Source organism: Tamandua tetradactyla, chromosome 5, assembly GCF_023851605.1.
Source record: "Tamandua tetradactyla isolate mTamTet1 chromosome 5, mTamTet1.pri, whole genome shotgun sequence".
Classification (NCBI taxonomy): Eukaryota; Metazoa; Chordata; class Mammalia; order Pilosa; family Myrmecophagidae; genus Tamandua; species Tamandua tetradactyla.
Genome location: NC_135331.1, coordinates 90,066,908 through 90,085,045, shown reverse-complemented (window position 1 = coordinate 90,085,045; position 18,138 = coordinate 90,066,908). Strand labels below are relative to the sequence as shown.

General features: G+C 56.8%; 1 protein-coding gene across 2 annotated transcripts in view; it reads left to right on the top strand.

The window, feature by feature from the left end:
* The window catches only part of GRM4 (glutamate metabotropic receptor 4), a 116,363-nt gene that overhangs the window by 90,812 nt on the left and 7,413 nt on the right, over positions 1 to 18,138 (top strand). For both annotated transcript variants that reach the window (XM_077159209.1, XM_077159208.1), the window contains 4 exons: positions 1,874 to 2,074; positions 2,299 to 2,435; positions 6,578 to 7,513; positions 14,536 to 14,782. In XM_077159209.1, the coding sequence (XP_077015324.1) occupies positions 1,874 to 2,074; positions 2,299 to 2,435; positions 6,578 to 7,513; positions 14,536 to 14,782 (1,521 nt within the window). The remainder of the gene's footprint in view (positions 1 to 1,873; positions 2,075 to 2,298; positions 2,436 to 6,577; positions 7,514 to 14,535; positions 14,783 to 18,138) is intronic.

Here is an 18,138-nt window from a genome sequence, read left to right as displayed (position 1 = left end):
TTAACTTGAGATAGAAACTTAACTTGAGTTAGTACTTAAGGTGGCGTCAGATCACAAGATAGCCGGCACACTGCCGGTGCCATAAGCAGTTTCCCACACCACAGGGAGAAGCAGTGTGGTCCTCTGTCCCCTGTGCCTGCCTTCAGGGTGTCCAAGGCAGGGGGCTGGATGTACTGAGCTCTGGACTTCCCAGGGAATCAGGACCTGGTGCAGGTCCGGCCCAACCTGTCATCTACCTGGGCTGAGCACAGGTGCAGCCACCCACCCTGCTGCCCTCTGGGGAAATATCTTGGCAAAGTATAGACCTTGCTCCCTAGCAGGAAAGTGTACAGTGGGGTGGAGGGCCTGTGAGGATAAAAGTTCCTTGTCTGAGCCTTGAGGAAGGCTGCAGGCAATGCTGTGCACAGGTCTGGGCCCTAGGAGGCGAAGCTGGGCTTCCCTGCTGCGCTGTCCATCCTCTCCTTTCTTCTACCCGAGGGACAGAGGAACTTCAATTTGGGAGGCCCAGAGTCTAGCCTAGACCCTCCAAACTGCTTTCTCTCCCCCACCCCTCTGAGCCCGTGCTCTTTCCTTTCTCTTTCCCCAACTACTGTCCTACCCCTCCCCTCTCTCCCTCCAGCTCTTACCACCGACTGGGCACAGGGTGGTGCTCAGGCTTGCAGCTGGATGACCTGGGTTCATATCCAGCTCTGCATGGTCCTAGAAAGTCATTGAGATTTCCTGTGCCTCAGTTCCTTCATCTGTAAAATGGGGGTAATTTTTATGTGAAGAGCTTAGAGCAATGTCTGGCATATAGTGGGTGCACAATAGATGTTAGCTGCTATTATTATTCATTATTATCCAGGGTGCAGGCCAGGAACCACCTCCTCCAGGAAACCTTCCTAGCCTGCTCTGGCTCAGGTGCCTCTGTCACCCACCCCAGAAACCCCACAGTCTGCTTTGACTGCTTAGCACCTATAATAATGTCGACTAATTACCAACTCTGTGCCAAGTATTTTCTATACGTTATCTCACTGGAGCCTTCCAGCACCTCTGTGAGGCAGGAGTGTGACCGCCCTTTTCCCAATGAGGACACTGAGGACTTAGGAGGTCAAAGAGCAGAGGCGCAGGGCCCCAGAGCAGAGAGGCTGGGTGTGCCCAGAGCCCAGGCGGTGAGGGGTGGCTACTGAGGGGAGGGTGCGGATGGGAGTCAGATCTCCAAGGCCACAGTACCTGACACAGCTGTTGTTAGGGCTGTGATGGGAAGTGGGGGTGAGGGTTCCCCATTTTGCAAGGCTCACTCACTCTGGCTTTTGGGAGCAGATGGCCTCTGAGGTGGGAGAGAAGCAGGTGAGGATGCTGTCTGGGGTGAATGGAAGCCAATGAGGACACTAGGAGGCCTGGGTCCTGAGCCCTGAGGGATCTGTGGCCAGTCTTTCACCCTCTCTGGGCCTCAGTTTCCCCATCTGCACCCTGAGGTGGTGGTACATCCTGTACGGCTGGAGTTAGCTGCCCATAGGTGACTGCATCAAGGTGCCACTACTTTCATTTACAGCCACTGCTGGCTATTTCCCGGCCAGGGAGGGGGCAGCTGCTCCTGTGACTACCCAGGCCAGGCTGGGAAGAGGGCAGGGGGGGCAGCCACGGTCTCAGGGAGACCCCAGGTCACTGCCTCCCGAGGGTGGCTGGTGAGAAACGGGTGTACCGTGATTTGAGAAGGGAACCTCGGGGACACAGGGGCCAGCGATGCAGTAGCGAGACAGGGGGACTGTCCCCTTCACCCCTCCACACAGCCTCTGGCCTGCAGTGATGGAGATAGCCCTGGACTCGGGTGTCCGAGGTGAGGATGGCCGGCCTCCCTCACGGGTTCCCCGCCCTGCGTGCTCCCTTGCAGACCGTGAGCGCATTGGTCAGGACTCGGCGTACGAGCAGGAGGGGAAGGTGCAGTTTGTGATTGATGCGGTGTACGCCATGGGCCACGCCCTGCACGCCATGCACCGCGACCTGTGCCCGGGCCGCGTGGGGCTGTGCCCGCGCATGGACCCCGTGGACGGCACCCAGCTGCTCAAGTACATCCGAAGCGTCAACTTCTCAGGTGGGGGCGCAGGGCAGGAGGTGGCTCAGCGGGTGCCTCCTGCGTGTTGGGCCACGCAGCCAGGAGGTCCCCTGAGCTCTGGGGGTGGGTGGGAGGGGGTCTCTCCAGATGCTCCCAAAAGGTGAAACCTCCCGAAGATGTCCCAAGGAGGGGCCTCTGCCCTGAGCTCCCGATTCTCCGGGTGAAGGCTTAGCAGAGAGCCTGAGCAGGTGACGCCCACACAGGCATCGCGGGAAACCCGGTGACCTTCAATGAGAACGGAGACGCGCCCGGGCGCTATGACATCTACCAGTACCAGTTGCGCAACGGCTCCGCCGAGTACAAAGTCATTGGCTCCTGGACGGACCACCTGCACCTCAGAGTAAGTGCCTGGCAGGGAGGCCCCATGCCATTCCAGGCACCGATCAGCCCTGACCCCCGAGGCTTACTGCTGCCAAGTTGGGCCTTCCTTCCCAGGCCCCCATCCAGGCCTCAGAGGGTCTAGAGGCCCCCCACCCCAAAATGGGGAAGCGGGGCTGGCTGGACATCTGCTGCCTCCGGCCCCTCCACTCACCCTAAGCCAAGGGCCTGCATGCCTGCCACCTGCTCTTCGGGGGAAAGCTCTGGATAGATGAATTCACATGGGAGTAAGATTCACAGGGAAGTAAAATGGCTCAAAGGCTTAGTGGAAAGTGGGGTAGTAAGATAAGGAGAAAAGAGCTGCATTTGAAAAGAGGACAAAGTCCCGAGGCAAAAGGGCACAGGGCAAATGGTGGGATTTCTGACGATGACTAGTAGGTAAGGAGCTAATTTTGGGTTAGTTCCCCAGCCCCCTTGAACCACTCGAGAAAACAATTCTTTGGCTATTACAAGGGGGCCTTCTCCTGGATCCCCCTAGCCATTCTTTCCCAGTTCACAGAATATTCTGGGATGCAGGGACATTCCCTCCAGCCATGAAATGGGGTAGGGTTTTCAGGAGGGAGGAGCCGTGGTTTCTTCTCTAAGGAGATGCCCCATGGACTTGGTCTCTGCCTTCCAAGGGCGATGGGGTGAGCTGTGCTTGGGGAGGGCACAATGGAACATCTTGAATGTACCAGAAAGACTCAGGAGACCCAGGTCCTGGGAACCTTGCCTCAGGTCTCTGCTGTTTCAATCTCTTGTAATAATCCCTTCCACTGAGGAGCCCCTCAGGCTCTGGAAAGCACTTTCCACCCATGCTCTCGTTTAGCCCTGACAGTTTCCTAAGTCTGAGGAAACAGCTCAGGAAACCAGGCCCTGGGGTGGCAAAGGAACTTTCCTAAGGTCATGTGGCACTCTAGGGACATAGCTGATGCCCATCCCTGTAACGGTGCTTCTCAGATTGCAGAGAGGACGGACAGACAGACAGAACAGAGCAGGTGGGAGCATTTGGCAAAGTGGAAACAATACCCAAAAGATGGAGGCAGTGGAGGATCAGTGACCTGAATTCCCTAGTAGCTAATTCTGAGCAGCTCCGGGGCAGCAGCCATTGTTCTAAGCGTGGTACGTCATCGAGAGGATGATAGCCCTCCTCTCCCGAGAGTCCCCTCCCTGGTCATACTAAGCCTTTCTATCCAGCAGAATTGTCTCCTGGGGTTTGAGACCCTTGTCCTGTCCCGGCCCACTGTGCCCCCTGGCCCTCCATCCCCCTTACCTGTAGAGCCCGGATGGAGCTGAGCGGATGGGGAGGGGAGGTGAAACTGGGCTTTAACCGTCACACCTTGCCCACTTTCTCTCTGAGCGGCTAGGTTAGGGCTGTACTGTGGGGGCCACGGAACAGGCAGGGCTGCGGGGACTGAGGAAAGGCCTTACGCAGCCTGGGGTCTGAAAGTGAGACACCTTCTCATGGCAGGTGCCCACAGCACGTGCCTCCCACCCCCACCCGGGAAACTTCCTCAGGGCTCGGATCCTACGCATTTATTAGTTCCCGTAGTCAGGGCCTAGTAGACAGTAGGGGCTCAATAAATGTTTGTTAAATGAATAGTTACACAAACAAGTGAGTTGAATGCTTACTATATGCACTTGACTTTATATATGATATCATCATCTATACATATTTTTTAAAGTACAGAAAGACATGATTATTATAAAATATTTTCAATTACACATGCTTATGAAAGTGTGAGAGTCCCCGTAATCCTGCCTCTTATTAGCACCTGAGATGCCTGAGAACAATTTGAAGATGCAGATGTTATTTTGAGTTCTTATGACAGCTGCATAAATAGGTTTTATCATCCCCATTTTCCAGTTGAGGAAACTGAGGCTCAGGGAACTGAAGCAACTTGACGGGAGTCATAGAGCTGGTATTTGGTTCAATCAGGGTTGGCAAGGGCAGGGGTCTGCTTCCAGAGTCTTTGCTTCTTTTACTGGGACCTCCTGTTACACCCATGGGTTAACAAATGAAAGACACTGGAGTCTTTGTGGCAATTAAAGGAATAAAGGTGCCAAGCAGTCGGCATTGCCTGGAGCTCATAGGACAATTAGAGGTAGAAGGGTCCTCAGCAGAGGCCTGTCAACAGATACAACTTTCAGTCATCCAGGGGTCCTGATGTTCTGGGATTTTGTGTATAACCCAAGATCCCACTTGGTCTTTTCTGGAAGGGCCAGATTCTGGGTACTATATTCATCACATACTGAAAGAAAAACTGGTGTGAGATGAGCCCTAGAAGGGGCTCAGAGAACAGAGTCCTGGTCCTGACTCTGGCCCTCAGTTGTGACCCCAAGCCAGTCCTTTACCTCTCTGAGTTTCCCAGCCTTTGCAAAACGGCGATAATAAAATTAGCCACCATTGAGTCACAGAGCTATTGGGAGGTGATGGGCATGAAACTTGCTTCCTTTTCTCTTCATATTTATTATTGTGTATTGGAAGTACCTTTTTATGAGTCTGTCACCCCTGAGAGGAGAGAGGGAAGGACTCTAATGATATGCTAATGGAAAATCACCGACTTCACTTCCCAGGCAGTCATTCATTCATAGATTCCACAAATAATTATTGGGTCCTTATGATGAGCCAGCCCTGTCTTAGAGACTGGAGGGTCAGCAAGAATGAACCATAAAAACCCTTGCCCTTGTGGAGCTGACATTCTATAGAAAAAAGTATTTTCATTCAGTCTTCGAAATGGAAGTCACTTTGGTAGATGACAAAGGGGCCTCATGTCCACTATCATTGAATCAGGCAGGGAAAGAAAGCCTCAGAGACGTCAAGACATTTGCTTAAGGGCACAATGGTGTGACCCATTTGTTGCTGTTTACACCAGGGCCATAGATTTTTCCAGATGAGAACTATCTCCTCCACTGCCCCCGACCTTCACCCTGTGTCCTCTAGGGAAAGGGTCTGCCCCTGCAGTCTCACATTTCTGTCCACAGGGGTTTTCCAGCTTCGTGGTTCCTGCAGGATGATTGTGCTGCATTAGGATGACACGTAGCCCAGTAATGCCTAGAGCCACAGGACATCCTTCCTCTTTGAGGTTTTCCTCCCATCCCACCTTGCCCCAAGGCCATCTTTGGGTTCTCACCCCACCCTTCCCCTCAGCCCTGAACCAAGCGGGATACTCTCTCGAGGAGTAAGCATCACACACAGCACAAGCACAGTGCCAGTCTAACCAGCTTTGCTGCTTTCTAAGAATGAACTCTTTTCCTAATAACCAACTTGTTTAGAGCAAACGCTTTGAATGAAGCTCCCGAGTGCAGTCAAGCTCCCTTCACCCAGTGCCTGGAGCTTTTCTGGGCCTCTTGCTTACTTTCCAGAATATTGTAACTGATTCAATTGGGTGCTACAGTGCTCCTGTGCCTCCTTTGCTCGTGGTGATTGTGTTTTCAGAGAGATGTAATTGTGACTAGCACTAATTTAGAGCCAGATATAAAGAAATGCTAACCCCTAGGCGTTCATTAAGTGTTCTCTGAACTAAACCTTTGTCCGTGGCGCTCTGCTGAGCCCGACTTCCTGTGCTTCTCGGAGGAGGCGCCATGGGCTGGGCCGTGTCACAGGGCAACACGTCTCCCACTCCAGTGTGCGCACAAATTACCTGGGGGGGGGGGGTCTTGTTAAAACAGAGATTCTGAGACAGTAGGTCTGGGATGGGGTTGAAGTTTTGCATTTCCAGGAAGCTCTTGGGTGACACTAATGCTGCTGGTTTGGGAACCACCTATGAGTGCAAGGCCTTCGCGGCTGGGAGTCAGGGCTCCAGGCTTCTCTCTGCTCCAGCAGTGATGCTCTGCGTGACGCTAGGTTGTCACTGCTGCTCTCTGGGGGCTCAATTCACCCTTGGAGGGTGTTGCATTAGCTCAGCGTTCCCCATGGGTCGGCTGTGACTGAATCATGCCGGGGAGCTTCTTTCAATCCAGCCATCTGCTTCAGCAAGTCCCGGTGGGGCCCAGGCGGCTGGATTTTCAGTCGAGTAACTGGGCGATGCAGATGTGGGGTCACGGGGCGCCGCCCCGCGGGACGGGTCCAGGACATCCGGGTGGCGTGTCCTGAGGCCCGCTCCGCGCTGCTGTCGTTGCCAGATAGAGCGGATGCACTGGCCAGGGAGCGGGCAGCAGCTGCCCCGCTCTATCTGCAGCCTGCCCTGCCAGCCAGGCGAACGAAAGAAGACGGTGAAGGGCATGCCGTGCTGCTGGCACTGCGAGCCCTGCACAGGGTACCAGTACCAGGTGGACCGCTATACCTGTAAGACGTGCCCCTACGACATGCGGCCCACAGAGAACCGCACGGGCTGCCGGCCCATCCCCATCATCAAGCTCGAGTGGGACTCGCCCTGGGCCGTGCTGCCTCTCTTCCTGGCCGTGGTGGGCATCGCTGCGACGCTCTTCGTGGTGGTCACGTTTGTGCGCTACAACGACACGCCCATCGTCAAGGCCTCAGGCCGCGAGCTCAGCTACGTGCTGCTGGCGGGCATCTTCCTGTGCTACACCACCACCTTCCTCATGATCGCCGAGCCTGACCTGGGCACTTGCTCGCTGCGCCGTGTCTTCCTGGGCCTGGGCATGAGCATCAGCTACGCCGCGCTGCTCACCAAGACCAACCGCATCTACCGCATCTTCGAGCAGGGCAAGCGGTCGGTCAGCGCCCCACGCTTCATCAGCCCCGCCTCGCAGCTGGCCATCACCTTCAGCCTCATCTCCCTGCAGCTGCTGGGCATCTGCGTGTGGTTCGTGGTGGACCCCTCGCACTCGGTGGTGGACTTCCAGGACCAGCGGACGCTCGACCCCCGCTTCGCCAGGGGCGTGCTCAAGTGCGACATCTCGGACCTGTCGCTCATCTGCCTGCTGGGCTACAGCATGCTGCTCATGGTCACCTGCACCGTGTACGCCATCAAGACGCGCGGCGTGCCCGAGACCTTCAACGAGGCCAAGCCCATCGGCTTCACCATGTACACCACCTGCATCGTCTGGCTCGCCTTCATCCCCATCTTCTTTGGCACGTCGCAGTCCGCTGACAAGGTGAGCAGAGGGTGCACGGGGGGGGGGGGGGGGGGGGGGGGGGCTGCGCAGGGGGCGGGGGTGAGAGCGTGGGGGAGGGGAGGGAGTAGGGGGCAGCCTCCCACCGCCCCTGGGGCTCTCGTCCTGCTCCCGAAAGGCTTCTTTCCTGCCTCATTCTACTTCCTCTTCAGTCTCAAGTTTGGATTTTCTCTCCCTCTCATCTCTCCCCTTTTTGTCTCTCCTTGGTCCCCTCCCCTGTCCTCCCTCCTCCTGTCTTCTCCTCCTCTCCATCCCTCCCCACATCTGCTCCTTCCCTCTCTCTCCATCTCATCTTTTTCTCCCGCCCATCTCCTTCCCTTCCCACTTCTCCCTCTCTCTCTTTCCTCTCTCCACTCCATGCACCTGGGATGCCACACCTCCCTGTCATTCTGCTTTCTTTCCTACTCACCCTCCAGCTTCCTTTCTCTTTGCTCCTCTCTTCTCCCTCCTCCCTCCACCCCTCTACCTGCCCTCACTGGATCCCCCTGGGGCCCAGAGGTGGGAGATGTACGGGGCACTCGCTCCCCCCTCCCAGGCCCCACCCCGCCTGGAAGTCCAGGAGCCTGGGGCCTGGCGGTACCATCTGAAGGTCCTTCTCTCCCTTGGCTGGGGCTGCGGAGGACGGCCTCCTGCTAGTTCTGTTAAGCACTGCTCCCTGTGAACTTTGCCCACTTCTCAGCCTCAGCAGTGCCAAGGTGACCTGGAGTGCGGTGGGGTGAGAGTCTTTATCTTGAAGAATTGGCAGTCACTGAAAATCAGAGGCCAGAAACTGGGAGGATTGTGATGGAAAGAGGGCGCTGGCTCCTGATCCGAGTGCCATGCGTAGCTGTGCGGCCTGTGGCAAGCTACTTGGCCTGCATTGCCTCAGTTTCTTCCTCAGTAAATTGGGCCCACGGCCCTTCCCAGGCAGTCTTACAGGCTGTTGTAACAATCAAATGAAGCAGTTTATATGCTGAGGAGGCTGGGAAGGCCGGAGCTGAGGAAGCCAGAGGAGGGTGGCGGGGATGAGGCCAGTGAGATGCAGAGGCACAGGGCTCAGGACCCAGGAGGCTGTGAGGAGGATGCTGGCTTCTACTGTGAGTGAGAAGGGAGCATTGCAGGGTTCTGAGCCGAGAACAGACATGATCTGACTTAGGCTTCAGAGGAGCCCTCTGGCTGCTGGGTGGAGCCCTGAGGAGACCCAGGGCAGCAGCAGGGAGACCAGGGAGAAGGCTACTGCAATAATCCAGACAAGAGGCAATGGAGGCTTGGAGCAGGGTGCTGCTGGGGAAGTGGTGAGAAGCCTGGGTTCTGGACATCTTTGGAGGTGGCGCAGCAGGATTTCTGATGGACTGCATGTGGGGTGGGAGGCCGAAGAGGAGGCAAGGATGACTCGACAGGGATGGGTTTTGGGCTGAGTGATGAGAAGGAAGGAGTTTCCATATACTGAGATGGGGAAGACAATGAGAGGCCTGAGGAGGGGTGGGAAATCAGAAAGCCCTTTGGACGTGCTGAGTTTGGGAGGCCCACTAGACATCCAAGTGGACCTGCCAAGTGCAAGGTTGAAGGTACAACTCTGGAGTTCAGGGGTGAGGTCCCAGCTAGAGGTGTAGTTGTGGGTGGCATTTAAAGCCATGAGCCTGAGTACCAACTCCTAGGGATGGCTGGCATTCAGTGAGTCTGCCGCCAAAGCCGCCAGTGGTGGGATGCCCATAATGCGCCAGTTTGCCTAGGGACCACCAAACCCCACAGCAGCACAGAGAGGTGAAGTGACTTGCCCAAGGTCACACAGTCATAGGGAGCACAGCTGGACTTGACATTCTATCTAACTCAGGAGCCCCCTTCCTATCTTAGTCCTACCCCGACTCCATGGTCCCCACTGCCCACCTGCCGTTCTGGACCCCCCTCACCCACCTTGGGACTTCTTTGGTAGGTGCCCACCTCTTTTCCAGGAAGAAAAGGATAGGATCTGTGTCCTTTACTCCAAATCCCTTGGGCCTGGCTCAGGGGAGGCCCATGGTGTGACTGCTAATATGGAAGCCCATGGGCTGGAGGCTCCAGGAAGCCGACCTTGGAGCTGGCAGTGACCAGCCTGCACTCCCAGACCTGGCCTGGCTCCGGAAAGGTAGAGCCACCCCGCATGCCTGGCCCAGAGAAGCCACTGTGTTGAGCCACCCAGGGAGCCACGTCTCCCACCCCTTTTCCACCCCCAACACCTGTGGAAGGCCTGCCTGCTGAGGGCAGTTACCAACAGAAGCCCCCAAGCCTTCAGTGCCATAGGATGCACAGAGCCAGCGGGAAAGCCTGCCGCACACCCCAGGAATCTGGCAGCTGGAGAAATTCCTCTCAACAATAGCAGGAGGCCCCTTCCTGTGCCTCCTCAGGGAGTAAAGGCACGTGGCTGGAGGCGGACAGCCCGGTGGTTAAGTCCCTCATTCTGCCTTCCCATCATCCCCTCTGGCTGTCTGCCAGCACCCTGCTCCCCAGCGGGGTCTCTGCCACCCCAGGGCATCAGACCCTCCCACCTCCAGATGCCAAGGCCCAGCCCCCACTCTTTGTCCACCCCCACCCCAATCTCTCCAGGCAACCTCACCCACCTCTGATTTCTCCCTTTTTAGGAGACTCCCCTTGGCATTGATTGTCAACCAGAGCCTCTGAGATGATCTCTTTTGAGGCCCAGAGAGGCCCAGGGACTTGCCCTGGGTCACACAGCTGTCTAGCCTCATATCATCAGCATGTGGCCCTAAGACCCAACTCTGCTCCTGACTGACCATATGGCCTGGGACACAGCCCACCTCTCCCTAGGTTACTGCCTCTGAACATGGAGGGAGTGGAGGAGATGAGCTCTGAAGTCCTTGCTATGTCAGACCTCCAGGCTTCTGAGGCTTGGGTAACCCTGGGGCTATTCTGGGGCCTGTATCTGTGCCTTATCAGGCCAGAGCTAGAAAATGCCCCAGTGAAAGCTGCAGGCCTGGCTGCTGGGTGTGTGTGCATATGGGTGTGCACACATATGCAGATTGAGTGGGGTGCGACTGCTGTGAGGATTTGTGGAGTGTGCACAGAAGTGTATATGTACAGATGTGTAAGTACCTGTTTGTGTGTGGACATATTCAGTGGTATGTGGTCAGTGTGTGTGTGAGAGTTGTGCATTGAGTGGGGGAGGGCTGGTGTGTATGCTCAGGGGTTTATGGCTGCTGGTGTGTGCATTTGTATGCAGAGTGAGTGCTTATTCCCAGGAGTGTGTGTGTAAATGTGTGCATGCAGGTGTTAGGATACACAAGTGTATGTGTATGCTTGGGCACAAGTACAGATGTGTATGTGTACATGTATGTATGCATGGTGTGTGCACCCGGGTGCATGAAGGTGTGTGTGTGTGTGTGTGTGTGTGTGTATGTGTGTGTGAGTCCAGGTATGTCTGAGCCAGGTGGTGTGAGAGTCCGGCTGTGAATTCAGTTGTGTTTGTATGATTGCAAATATGTATGTGCATATAGGGGCATGTGTGAGCAGGCATGCATGTGTGCCCAGGTATGGGTGTGGGTGTGTGCGGGTGTGTATGCATATTCATTTGCACGTGCTCAGCTGAGCCTGTTCCCCACAGTGCAGGTGCTGGCTTGGAGTGAAGCTGTCTGCTGCTCTGGTGAACAAGTGGACAGATTTCCCAGCATTAGCTCAGATTTTGAGGGCTTAGCACCGCTGCTACTTGGCATTACTCTGAGTCCAGAGTGGGCTTTCTCCACCATGTGGGGTTACTTTTCAGCCAGACTTGGGCAGGATGTGGTCACCGAGGCTGATTACAGTGTACCGATTCTGAGGATCTCAGTATCTACCAGGGTTGGCCTGGGTGGAAGCCCCTCAATGCCCAACTCCACCAGCCCCTTTCAGGGCCCCTCACACCTGTACCCACCAGCTAGCACAAAAACAGGAAATTCGTGGTCTGTATGACATGCTTCTGTCTGTACCCTTTGCCCCACATCAAGGTGACCTCTGTCCTCAAGCATCAAACCAGCTCTAGCACTGTCCTTCACCTTGGGGGGCAGGTGACTAGTGAGGCTGTATGCAGGATTCTGCAGAGAATGGAGTGTAACAAGGGCCTGACCAAAGAGGGGAGCGGGGAGGGTGGAATTGGAAACACCACCAGGCTGGGAGGCAGGTGGAATGGGACAGAGGTGAAATCATGTCCTGAAGGCTGCCTCTCACTCTGTCTGCCTTTAAGACCCTCTTTCATTCCTGGCCCATCTCTAGGGATACCTACCGGCTTTTAGAGAACCACTGCTTCTCTCTCAAAGGTTAACAGGTTACTGCCTCCTGGTAACCACCACCTTCACACAGGGGCTCCAGGAAACAGTGCCCTAACCAGAGGCTCCAGTGATGGGGTGATAATTCCAGAAGCTGGAGGAGAGGAATTGGTAACGGGCAGCACTTCTCCTGTGCGGAGGGCCATCACCTCCTAGGGACCTTCACCCCCATGTAGTAGGCACACATGGCCTAAGGAACACACAAGCGTCACACACCAGCCACGATTTATTGGCTGTTCCTCTGCCTTCCAGAGAAGGGATTCCAGGTCCCCAGAAGCTATGCTTCCCCAGCACTCTGGGATGGCTGGGGGAGGCCTGGAGGCCTGCGTGGGAGGGAGAAGCCCCAGCAAACAGGAGTTCCCAGAGAAGCTTTGCTCAGATTTGATCTGTTTACACCCCTTGGTAGATTTTTGCTTGCAGAAAGGGCTCCTCAGCTGAGAAAAAGAAAAAAAAAAAGGTGGAATACCAGTGACTGTGAGCATGTGCTCAGGGTTAGCTACCAAATTTGCAGAGCTCTTTGCGAAATGAAAATGTGGGGACCCTTTTTCAAAAGTCATTAAGAATTTCAAGATGATGGCAGCAGAACATTAAGCCAAGTGCAGGGCCCTTCCGAGCCCAGGGTGCTGTGTGACTGCACAGGTGGCATTCCCGTGAGCCCACTCTGCGTGTCAATGGCTGGGGCCCCTGCAGCCGGAGGGAGGGCGGGGTGGGGGTGGGGGGCTTGTCCAGCACCCATAACAGGCCAGGGCAGAGTGGAAGCTGGAACCAGGCCCCTGGTGCTGGGAAGCCCCAGTCTAATGAGACACACTCCCATCCCCATGGAACTCCCAGTCTGATGGTGAAGGCCCAGGTAAAAGCCAGTTCGTAATCACCCCAGGTCTCTCTTGTTTCCTCCAAGGACCTGTCACGGGTCTCTGGAGCCTGATCCCCTCCCCCACCCTGACCACCCGCCCCGCCTCCACATACTGGGTGGGGGCAGCTCTGTGATCAGATGAGAGTCTGCGTTGTGTGTAACGATGGGAAGTATCTGTCTGTGCCTGCAGGGCTGTGTACCTGCTGGCAATAGGCTGCTGTTTCCCCTGGGCCAGCGACATTCTCCTGAATTGTGGCAAATAAAACAGCCTCTCCAAGCTCCCAGCCTCCCCACCCCCCACGGAGCCCTGCCTCCTGGGGCTGCCCCAACCCAGGGTGGGGCTTTGAGGAGTGTCAGCTTATTGGCTTGGGGCCGTTAGGGCTGCCTGGCCATGCCCCCATCTCCCCTCTCTTCAGTTTCTTCCCAGTGCTTGCAACCACTAAAAGCATGTTCTGTCTGGATTTGCACGGTGTTGGGGTAGCCTCTTGGTTTGGATGAGGTAGGTGCTGTCATCCTATTGTACTGATGAGGAAACAGGCCCAGAGAGGAAGCAACCTTTTCCAGGGTCACACAGTTCTGTCTCCACCTCTCTCCTCCCAGAACCTAGAGCTCCTCCAGACCCTGTCCCAAAGGTAGGAAACCTGGGGAAGGGTGGCTGAAAGCGAAGGCTTTTATGGAGAGAAGGGCAGGGGGTGGAGAGGATTATGGGAATGAGGAGACCCGATCTCTGCTTTCAAGGAACTGCCAGATGAGACCAAGCCCCCTGATTTCAGGAGCAAATTAAACCCGTGTACCCCACTGCTAGTCTGAATGCAAGGAATGAAGGGTGCCATGGCTGGTCAGAGAGAACTGTGGGTCAAAGGAGGCTTCCTGGAAGAGGTGGCATATCAACCGGGTCCCAAGGGAGGGGGCTCAGGCCCAGAAACAGCAGATGAGGTATGTGGGTACAAGCATTTCCCCTGATGCTCAGCCCTGAGACACAGCCTGGGTGCCTTCACCCCCACCTCCCCTACCACCCTGACCCAGGGGGACCAGAGGGGCAGCTGAGGCCTGGGAGGACAGGAAGGCAGGAAGGAGGCGGGGGAGTGGGAGTTGAGGAACAGGGAATCCCAGGCGGAAGCTATGGGAATTGCTGGACCCTGCCTGGAAGGCCCCACAGTAGAAGAGTGGATTATCCGACACCCAGATTAATGGACTTTCATCTTGCTAAACATCTGTCACCGTTAGTGCTGGCGAGTGAGCGTGAAATGAGCTTCGACTGTGCTGCCACCACCATATCGGGTGGGCGCCGTGGCTCCCGTGCCAAAAACCTGCTTGGTTCCGGGTGGCGTGGCGGTGGGGTGGGACCCGTCCAAGGGACTGGGGCACAGGCCTTGGGAGATACTCCAAGGGAATTTAACAGGGGTTCATCTCACTCCTGGCCGGGTGTAGGGGACTGGGCCTAAGAAGGGTAAGCTGTGGTCCCTGTGGGCTCCTTCCCACGCCCACCACCACCACCGCATAGCTTATCTCCAACATTTATGGGGCTGGCCGGCTGCCAGGCAGTGTTTTACACACTTTTTGCAGCTATTAAGTCATTTAATCCTCACAACAGCCTTAGAGGTAAGGACTATAATGATCTCATCCATATTATATAATGAGGAAACTGAGGCACAAAGACATGACTAGCCCAAGATCACACATCTAGAAGTGGCGGGGCCAGCATTTGAATCCGGGCATCCTGGCCTAAAGTCCCAGCTCGGAGCTTTGTGACACCACATCTCGTGAAGCCAGCGGGGTGCAGGGTGGCGGTCCCGGCTCTGTCCCCGCTGTGTCCCCGCTGTGTCCGTCCTGGCTGGGGGCGGAGCCCGCCCTGACACCGCCCCGCCCGCCCTCAGCTGTACATCCAGACGACCACGCTGACGGTCTCGGTGAGTCTGAGCGCCTCGGTGTCCCTGGGGATGCTCTACATGCCCAAGGTCTACATCATCCTCTTCCACCCGGAGCAGAACGTGCCCAAGCGCAAGCGCAGCCTCAAGGCCGTCGTCACCGCCGCCACCATGTCCAACAAGTTTACGCAGAAAGGCAGCTTCCGGCCCAACGGGGAGGCCAAGTCCGAGCTCTGCGAGAACCTGGAGGCCCCAGGTGAGCGCCGGCCCCGCCCCTCGCCCTCTGCGCCCGCCCAGGTGGCTCTGCCCCGCCCTATTCCCCGACCACACCCCCTCGCTAGCCCCGCCCTCTGGGGGGCACTAGGAGAACTCTGAGGTCAGAGTGGCCGCCCACTCAGAGGAGGTGCCTCAGGGAAAACCTGGAAGTACCTGTTTAGTGTCGGGTCTTCCCTGACCTTCCCTGGTGGTCTCGGGAGAACATCAAGCCTCCCTCCTTTCGGTGACGCCCCCTCCCCCCCCCCCCCCCCCCGGGTTCTGTGCCTGACCTGGGGTGGCGCTGTAGGGGGCCCCCTCGATTCATGGAGAGGACCGAGGACCGTGAGTCTCCGGAAGTTCTCTGCCCTGGGACCCACATTTCCACCTACGCCCTTTAAGTCCCTCTGGAAAGAAGGGGTTGTCCCAGGAGGGCCCCTGCTCACTGGCCCTTTGGTCATCCACCATCTTGGCTTTAGCCAGCCATTCCCTAGCAGGGCCCTGAGAGATGGGAACCTGGGCACCGACCAGGCCAGGCAGGGTGGGGTACGTGAGGGGGTGAGGGGGGTTGGGGCTGTGGGTCCCAAGAGGGCGGTCCAGGGGGTGAGGTGGCGCCTGGGGAGGGGGCAGGTCCCTCCCGGGCTGAGCCCCTGTCTCTGCCAACTTCCCTCTCCTTCTCTGGTGAGGAGAGACAGGGACCGAGAGAAAGAGGGAGCAGGGGATGGGAACGACAGGTTAGAATGGGACCCTGGAGACTTTCGGGGACAACTCATAGTGGTTACCATTTTTCAAACACTCTCTGCATGCCACATCTACTGAGTGCAGTTCATAATGCTCACGGAAACCTTGAAAGGCAGGTAGTTTTACCATGTGTCTTATGCAGATGAGAGAACAGGCTGGGAGAGGTGGGGTCTCACCGAGGTCACACAGCCAGCAGGTGGCAGGGCTGGGCCCTGAGCTCAGCGGTGGTATCCCTGCTGCCTCTGCCTCCTCGGGCTGATGGGGGCCTCTGTCCTGGGGTGAGGCCGCGGGGACGCCAGCTACTGGAGCGGCCTCCATGGGCCTCACTTCCAGCTGCAGGGTGGTCATCCCAGACCAGTGCTGGCCTTGGCTCCTCCCTGACCTGTAAGCATGAGCTCACAAGGTTTAAACGGCAGCTCCTGCCTCCTTCCCTCTCTAGAAGTCTTGGGAGCCTCCATTTGGGAAGAGGAGGCAGGGAAGAGAAGAGCCCTCCTCCCACCCCAAACCTCACCCCCAAGAGTTTCAGATCCTAGTGGGACCTGGGGAGTCAGCCCTGTCATCCCTTTCCCCAATACACTCTTTTATGGCAGCAGGAAGGATCCAGGTTAGAGTATAGGTAGCCCCAGAGCAGAAGCTCCAGAGAGGAGGTCCTTCTGTCATTCCTGTGTTTCAGAAGAAATAGGATCTTTTCTCTCCTGGGGTGAACAGGCCAGCTTCTATGGGAACCCCACCTTAGGGCTGTGGGCGGTGTGGCTTCCTTTCCATTCTCAACACTGTTCCCTTGGGGAAAAAAATGAACTGTGAAAATGAGGGCCTTCCCTACCGACTTCCAGGTAGGGCTTTTTAATTCCTGGATCCCTCTCCATTCTTGAGTGATCTTCACAGCCATCCCATAAGGCTCCGGTAAGACTTGGGGTTTGATCCCCAGCTGAGACCCAGAGAGGGCGAGTGACTCTCCTGAAGTCACACAGCAAAGCGGTGGCTGGCCTCTGCACCCCAAAGCAGTGTCTGTCCCTTGGCCGTGACTTCATATGGCCTCTGTATCTCTGGGGTCCCATCCTCTATGTCACTATTCTTGGCTTCTCACTCAGCTCCCCCTTTTGATGGATCATCCCCTGATGACTGTGTGTGCCTCCACCCCCTGCCCCATGACCTCATCCCCCCCCACCCCGCAGTCCTGTGCTGCGCCCAGAGCCCCAGGAATCTTCCCCACCGACAGCCCCAGGCTCCCCCAGAGCTGGGGTGTGTGTCCATGAGCGTCCTTGAATATACCCACGGGCAAAGCATGCATCCCAGGCCCCTCCATCTCAACCTCTCTGCCTGCTCTCCCTCTGTCCTGCCCAACACTCCTGACCTTGGGCTTTCCCTCTTGAGGTGGAGACGTTCCCTTCCTGTGTCACTTCGGGGCCCCATCCCTTACTGGGTGCAGACCCGGCTGACTTGGCTCCAGTGCTCCTGAGAGCCCCTCCCAGAGAGCTCGGGCAGCTAACCGGGACGTCCCAAATCATGACACGTATGCTGTTGGGAAAGCCGGAGGGGATCGTAAGGGTAGTGGCTTCACAGAGTTCCGATGGCCCCGCATTGACATTTCTCACTCTGTCCCTGCTTGGGCTGATCTGCTGGGGATAGGGACACTTACCCACCCATGCCAGACCAGGAAGGCTGTGGTGGCGTGGAGGGGAGAAAAGACCCAGCATTCCTAGTCCATTGTTTCCCGCAAAAGAGGGGTGAGAGCCCCCACCCCGCCACATGCCCAGTGAAGGCCAGCGCCCAGCGCCCATTGCCCCGCTGCCTCCCAGCCTGATACCAGCAGGAGCCGTGGAGCTGCCGGGCAGGGGCTGGGTGATTAATTCTGGGGAGAGCCAGACTAAGGGGCTGTGAGCGGGAGGAGGGGGGAGGCATCACTCCAGTGGAGCAGGGACATTTTTCATTCTGTTACTGGCAAGCCACATATCTTAAAACAAACAACAGAATAAATAATTCAGGACCCCAATTGTAGGCAGACTGGACGCAGAGACATAGGGGTGACAAATGGGGGCTGTCAGTTCATACCTGCCACTGCCCGGCTAATTGTTATCTGAGGCCGTGGTGACTGAAAACCAGCAGCAAGGGCCTGTCCTCAGCAGTGGGCGGGAGAGTCGGGTGGGTATCGCCCCCAGCGGGTGAGTGCAGGCGTCCTCTCCCCACCACATGCCACACTGAGGCCACCCTGGGACTTCACTGCTGCCACCCTGGCCTCCCGAAGCTATTTCAGTCCTGCCCCTTTGCCCAGCATTTTGCCAGCCAGGGGCTTACGACTGACCCTATTTTACAGCTGGAGGAATTGTGACTCCAAGAGGCTGGAAGATTTGGAAGGGCCGCGGGGCAGGTGCTGAGGTGCCCGAGAGTGGGGTGCAGGTCTGGACCCCAGGTCTCCTGTCTCCAGGCCCTGAGAGCCTCACAGTTAGCTTCTGGAGGACCCTGGCAGGCTCATTGCTTCTGTGTAGGACCGAGGCTCCATTGAGGGGCTCTGGGGCCTCCGGGCCGGGGGTTGAGTGACCCCCCCTCCCACCCACCTTCCCCCCAGGTTCTGGAATTTCTGGAGGAGACAACTCTGGTCTTCAAGGGAGAACAGGTGCC